The sequence below is a fragment of the Astyanax mexicanus genome, chromosome 8 (assembly GCF_023375975.1).
Source record: "Astyanax mexicanus isolate ESR-SI-001 chromosome 8, AstMex3_surface, whole genome shotgun sequence".
Lineage (NCBI taxonomy): Eukaryota > Metazoa > Chordata > Actinopteri > Characiformes > Acestrorhamphidae > Astyanax > Astyanax mexicanus.
The window spans coordinates 6950561-6957825 of NC_064415.1; the positions used below are offsets into that span (position 1 = coordinate 6950561).

Sequence of the window (7265 nt, forward strand, 5' to 3'; positions counted from 1 at the left end):
CTGAAGTATTTTAAACTCTAGTATCTATACTTCTACCTACACAGTAATGAATGGAGATACTTTTCTCACCTTTAACAGGAATCAGCTTAGTGATGTGGATCATGCTTGTAGAACAGCTTAGTAAAGTTTGATTATATTGATGGTCTATCTTGGTCAAGTTGATCATGCTTGTAGAACAGCAGGATTAATAGTAATGATTAGACAAATTAGATCCTCTGTTCTGAGCTTTCAGCTTCCACTTTATTATTTATAAGATATACCCCACAACATTACAAGATTACAGGAATACAATCTGAGTACATTACAAATAAAATCTAATTAATACAGAGAACTGTGTAGAGTTAAATGATAAAATGCTCAAACAAATCAACTCAACATAGAAGCACATATATTAGATTAATTAGTTTAAAACTGCTTTAACACAAAAACCTTGTATCTACTGTATCTTACCTTTATACATTTACAGCTGTTGATCTTCATACTGTGTCAATATTTCCTGATTAAAGACAAGTATTTTCAAAATTTCATTTTGCTGTAAAGTTGCTACTTTGGAGATATAACTGTTTTATGTGACAGCGATGATAAGTATATGACATTAAATTGTTTCAATATTAATTAACGAATGTGTTTCCTTTATCTGTGGATTATTCATTAGGGATTAATCAACTGTAGCTTGACTTGCCACGAACAGTAGGTACAGATCCCTCCCTCAGACAAAGTCTGCCTGCTGTGTACTGTCTCAACTGAGGTTCTTAACCAAAATGATCAAAATGTTTTTTCTTAAACTGATCTAGTGTGAGGGGTGGAGCCAGGGTGGTTCTATGCAGGTTTCCTTATTGTTACGTTACAATTAGAAGGCATCCAAACAGTTCATAGAAACAAATGATTCCTGACACCAAACTCTCTCAGCTGATTTATATAAAATTGATGGATAGATTTTGGAGCTTGGATTGTTTATAACATTTATATGGTCAGTCGAGACCCAAGCGGAAATACAAAAGCTAAAAGCGAGTTTTACATAATATGTCCCCTTTAACTTCTAAAAGGTTAAAATCATGTTTTGACTCTCTGGAAAATAAATGTGATTAAAATATTAGTTTGCAAATTTGATAGCTCTGAACGGAATCTATTTTTTTAATCTAATTTATTTAAAGAACTGAAGAATTGAGCTACAATCAACAAGTTAATGAGTATAGTGTACAGTAATTTAAGTGTTTTTCTATTATATTTTATATTTATATGTTGTATATATTGTGTTCATTCTGCATACTAAGTAGGGTCATGCACCCAGGTTTTTACACACATGCACTTATGTACCTGATTTATTTGATTTTAATTTTGATTTTTTAAGTTTACAATATCTCCCAGCACTATTATAACTTTATTTGATCAGTTCTACAGTCTAGATTCTGCAGTTCTTATCTGATCTCATCCAGCTCTTCCCTTTGTTCTGCATGTTCATCTATTTTGCTGAAAGTAAAAGATTTACTGATGAGTTGAAGCTCAACCCAAACCCAGCGTAGAGCGGCTGAGTGAAGGTGGTCTGGACTCTGTGGATGAGGGTCATGGTATCAGAGATGCTGTAGAAGGACAGAGTTCCTGCCCTGTGATCCACATACACTCCTACTCTAGAGGAGACGGGCACTCCAGAGATTTCAGTATCTCTGTTATTGTATCTGAATATGTATCTGGAGGAATCACAGAACAATCTCCAAGACTGATCATTACATCCAAACCCACACTCCCAGCCTCCTCCCTCCCTGGAGATGCTTTTATAAGACACTGCTATATCAACCCCTCCATCTCCTCTCCACTCAACCTCCCAGTAGCAGCGTCCACTCACACTCTCTCTACACAGAACCTGAGACCACATAAAAATTAGATGGAATGTTTTGCTGCGGGTCACCACTGTGTTCCTCTCAGACAGGAGGAGGCGTTTATGGGCTGTGTTTGGATCCAGTGTGAGCTGACAGGAATCTGAAAGAGAGAGAAAACCCATCAGCTTTTAGAAAACAATCTAAAAACAGCCCCTAAAACTGAACTATGTTTTAAAAATTTAATTATCATAAAATTTATTATTCTAGACTTATATCGTGTTTAATTTGTTTAATTATATTTAGGGGACTTCTTTAAATCCCCCCTAACTTAATTTTTAGCTTTACAGCTTGCAGTGGTTGAATATACAAAAATTATAATAAAACTGTAAGATTAGATGTGATTGGGTTGTTTTGTAGTTAGTAAACTGTAGAATGGTTATTTTGGTATTGGAGATGAATTATAGCTAAAACTTTTTTATTTTCCATTTTTATTTTCAGTTTTATGTTTCTACTCTGTTAACAGTAATATTAGAGCTGGGCGATATGGCCCAAAAAAAATTCTTCAATTTTTAAAAAAAATAATCAGATTTTCGATTTAAATCGATTTTTTTCCCCTACTAAAAATCAAACTAAAGATGATAAAGAAATGGTTAAAAACTAGTTCTTATTTAATTTGTTTTCACTTAAAATGTTCCCATTGTAGTTAAAGTGCAACCAGAAACAAGCAAAATAACAATTGTAAACAGTGAGAACATCCAGTAACTTTTAGAAAGCTTTCTCCAACATATTTTAGGTACTGACACAATGCACCCTCAAACTTAAAAAATAAATAAATAAAAAAACACACATTTTAAAAAACAAGTAGAAAGAAATAAAATGGTGCCCTTTTTGATAAAACTTAAAGTAGAAAATAGAAAACAAGTACAATTTAATATGCTATTAAGTAAATACTTTTCCCCGTTGGGCTAGAATTGCCCAATGAGATGATCTTTTCTCATGAATATGCAAAGTGCATACAGAACCTGATACACGGTTGGAAGATGTGTCAGGGACAGTTGCTTGTTTAATGTTGAATGGTGCACTGGTGCTGCTGCTGCGTTCATTCCGCTGGGAGCAGCACTTCTCCCACTCTGCTGCATTTTTCAGGTGTAGAGATAAATTTGTCGCGCTGCTTCGTTTAGAAGCAATCGGTTTAAACACACCTTACAGCGAGAACTTGTTCGGTCTACGTCCGACGCCGCAAAAACCGAACCAATTCAGATCACGGAGCTAGTAGCTCAAGCTCCGCCGTCATGTGTTGTGTTGTGTGTGTGTGTGTGTGTGTGTGTGTGTGTGTGTGTGGAGGGGTACGCGCGCGGGAGAGAAGGAGGGAGGAGAAACTCATAAAAACACATCGTCCTTAACTGTAAATTCGAATTAATCGATTAAAATCGATTAATCACCCAGCTCTAAGTAATATAATAAAATATAAAATGCCAATAACTAAACAATATGTATTTTATGTCTGTCCCAGTGTTCTGGTTGGCTGTGCAACTTTTTTATATTAAACTGATGAAAAAATTTTCAAAACAGTTAAAACATTAACACTTAATTTTTTTCTCTCTTTGTTTTAACGTAAAATGTTGAGGATAAATAAACAGTAAAATAATTTAAACATTTTATTGTGATCTTTCAGGAAATCTTCCATTCAGTTTTAAATAAACGATAATGTGTTAAAAATGAATAAAATTCTGTATTTAGACGTGCTGTATAATATAGTTTAAGGTTATAATATGAAGTTGAAATGTAAAAAAATTCTGTTCTGTTAATGATATAAATGGTTTAAACTATTTAACGCTGAATCGGAATGAATTGGTCCATTCAGGAAATGTACCTGCACTTCTAGACTGGGACAGACGTAATCTCTGTTCAGCCCATCTGGTGTTTTTAATGGAGAGGTATACTTATCAGATTAAACTTTGTGTATTTGTAGATTGTGGTGTTATTTCTGAGAGTGTGTGAGAATGAAAAGGTTAAAGAGAGAGAGAGAGAGAGAGAGAGAGAGAGAGAGAGAAAGGGCTGGACTTACACTCCAGAAACTCTTCTCTGCTTTTGGGTTCGGGAGGAAGAATGATCTGCACTTCCTTCACTACAGGAAAATGTACACAGTTACTACACAGCATCACTGAGCTTCTGTTCCCTCTGTACATTTACTACAACATTAAAATAATCTAATACTGGATTTTCTCTCCATGTAGATGTAGAGTCTTAATCTACCCTACCTGGACTTTCAATCACAATAAAGTCACACCTTATATACAGTCTCAACCACTTCAGTCCAGAAACTACTGACCACTTCATCAGGATTTAGAGAAGAACCTACAGTGCATTCTGAAACTCTTCACACTCTTTTACTTTTTAAAAAATCCTAAATTGTTTTTACTTTGTCATTATGAGGTACTGAGTGTAGAATGATTATTTATGGACTTATCATTTCATATATTTACATAGAAAATGTGATGAGATTTATTTAATATACCTGCAGCTGATGTCTTCTCAAATTCCTCTTTCCAGAATTTGTCTAGTTTTCCTCTCAGCTGAGAAACAGACTTCATAACAACTTCAAAAGTGTTGAGAGGACTGAGAGTAAAAGCAGGTGATGCTGAAGATCCAGGAGGAGCTGAGAGAGTCTGAAAACTCTACATGTAGACAAAAACAAACACATAAAACTAATATTAAATCAAACCAGGTTAAAGTGGCCTCAATCTGATCTTTTTTGTCATTCGTGATTCAGATTAATTGTGTATGAGACTGTGTAAAAGGCAAAAAAAAGTCTATGGTATTAAAATCTAAGACTTATCCAATACACAGCAAAGTGACAGACACATTAGAATTCCTACAACATTTAATATTTGGACTATATTTGGATTTAAACTAAATTAAAAGGTACACATTACAAGTGCTCTGTCTTTCAAGAAATTTCCAATAAATTAGCTGAACACAACCAACAGATGGCGCTGCTGCAGCATCAAAGAAAAGTAAAAAGTTTAGAATTGTTTGAACAAAAGAAATGAATGACAGAAAGAGGCCATTTTACATGCCCTTTTTTTTACAGTGAGCTGGAACTCATTCTCTGTTAAGATCAGCTTTCAGTCACTGGTGAAACTGAAACTTCATGTGAAGCTCTGCTCTTTAGTGCATGAGCTTCAGTTTAAGAACTGTTCAGACTAATATCAGATATAGATCACATTAAAAAGATGGTGTAAACAGTCTAAAATAAACTTTGTATTTGTTACCTGGAGGAAATGGATGTGATCCTCTGTGAATGAAAGCTTCTCCAGATCAGCATCTCTCCTCTTCAGCTCTGTGATCTCCTGCTCCAGTCTCTTCAGACGTTCTTCAGCTCGACTCACTGCAGCTTTCTCCTGATCTCTGATCATCTGCCTCACCTCAGAGCGTCTTCTCTCAATGGAGAGGATCATCTCAGTGAAGATCTTCTCACTGTCCTCCACTGCTGTCTGAGCAGAGCGCTGGTAGTGGAATCACAGAGAGAGGAGAATGTTAGGAGCAGTTCATTCACATCAATAAGTGGATTTACATGCACTTCATAATCTGATTACTGAGGAACATCAGAGTTTATCAGTAGTCAGATTTTTTATTTGCAACCAGCCAATAATTTCACAGAATAAGACGTGACATAAATATTGCGTAAATCCAAACTTCATGCTGTGGCTTCTCTTAACTCATGAAGCTGTAAAGAACAAAATAAAAAAAAAATTGATAGTTGATGACTAAAACTAAAATAAAATGTGACTTTAAATGACATTTAAAAAATGAGGACACCTTTAGTTAAGTAATTAAATAATTACCCTTAATGGGAAAAATCAGATCTTTATTCTTCCACTTATTTTAAAAATCACCTTGTGAGTCTCCACAGCTTCTATTAACTCCTGAAGCTCCTTCTCTCTCTGCTGGATTTTCTCCTTGTATTTCCTCTGTGTTTCCACCACCTGCTTCTGAATATAAACCAGCCAACAAAACACATTAATTAAAAATTAAAATGCCACATGTCATGGGACAGGTGATGGTATTAGGTCCTATAATCTGGAGCAGCTACTCCATTTACACACTGACCTGTTTCTCAGATTTTTCTGCTGCAAGTGACACTGTATCATGTCCTCTATGGTCATCCATGGTGCACTGCATGCAGATACACTGCTGGTCGGTGCGACAGTAAACCTCCAGCAGTTTATCGTGCTGAGAGCAGATCTGCTCCTGGAGTCGTCTGGAGGCTTTGACCAGCTTGTGCTTCTTAAAGGCTGGAGATTGGTAGTGAGGCTGGAGGTGAGCTTCACAGTAAGAGGCCAGACACACCAGGCAGGACTGGACGGCTTTGTGTTTTCTCCCAGTACAGGAATCACACTCCACATCTTCAGGATCAGCAGAAGAGTGATCAGGAGGAGCAGCCTGGAGTCTCGTCTTCTTCAGTTTCTCCACCACCTCAGCCAGCATGGTGTTTTTACTCACGACAGGTCTTGAGGTGAAGGTGTGTCTGCAGTTAGGGCAGCTGTAGATCTTCTTCTGATCCTCCTGATCCCAGCAATCATTAATACACACCATACAGAAACTGTGTCCACAGTGAATAGTCACTGGATTCTTCAGGAGATCCAGGCAGACTGAACAGCTGAACTCATCCTGAGCCAGTGAAACATTGGGTTCTGCCATTTTACAGTGTGAAGATCTTGTTTTCTGGTTCTCTGTTGGAGAGAAGTGAACAGAACTATCCTGTAATTCTACTTATTAGCCAAGATTACAATACTCACACTGTCTGACTCAAACATGAATTATTGTACAGACTCAGGAAAACTTACATAAATGACAAAACTGTAGCTCCAGACACGACACACACCGATTCACGCACTCACTCACCTGCAGGTAATCCAGGAAATGATTAGATTTTGCTTTCAATCTCACTTAAAAAGACAGACTGCACGTTTGTGAGATTTGGGGATTTGGAGACCTCTCTGGTGAGAATGTGTAATTGCACCGAATATTCAGAAGAGTAGACAAGATAAGACACAACAATCAGATGGAATTTGGCCTCAACAAAGGTGTTCAAGAACCAAACATGCACCTTTTTCACTCCGTGCTCATGTTGAAACAAGTGAGGCTGGGGGTACGCTTCAAAACTGAATGATTCAGAATATCCATACGTTTCAATGGCAGCATCTGTGTGGTTAACTAACCTCATACACCAACCTGAATTAATGGTGAAAGTTGTCGAAAAATGAGCAGAAAATAAGTGCAAGATTCCCCAGGCTGTTTTTTAATAAAAGGCTACAGTAACTGGACATGAAACATAGCTAGGTAATCACTTTTGTTTGCTGTAATGAAAACTCACATGTTAGCTTGCTTGCTAGCTAGTTAGGTATTAAGTAACTTAGTGACTAGAAAAATACCCTGTAGTTC

The 7265-nt window shown here is 36.6% G+C and overlaps 1 protein-coding gene across 1 annotated transcript; it reads right to left on the bottom strand.

Moving 5' to 3' along the window:
* Positions 1-218: 218 nt before the first annotated feature.
* On the bottom strand, positions 219-6542 carry LOC125780520 (tripartite motif-containing protein 16-like). The gene is made up of 6 exons (XM_049482134.1): positions 5931-6542; positions 5717-5812; positions 5093-5326; positions 4336-4495; positions 3886-3945; positions 219-1977 (listed from the first exon to the last, which is right to left on the bottom strand). Exons 1-6 carry the CDS (start codon positions 6519-6521, stop codon positions 1463-1465), a joined length of 1656 nt encoding a protein of 551 aa, XP_049338091.1. The 5' UTR covers positions 6522-6542; the 3' UTR covers positions 219-1462.
* Between the last annotated feature and the right edge of the window lie 723 nt (positions 6543-7265).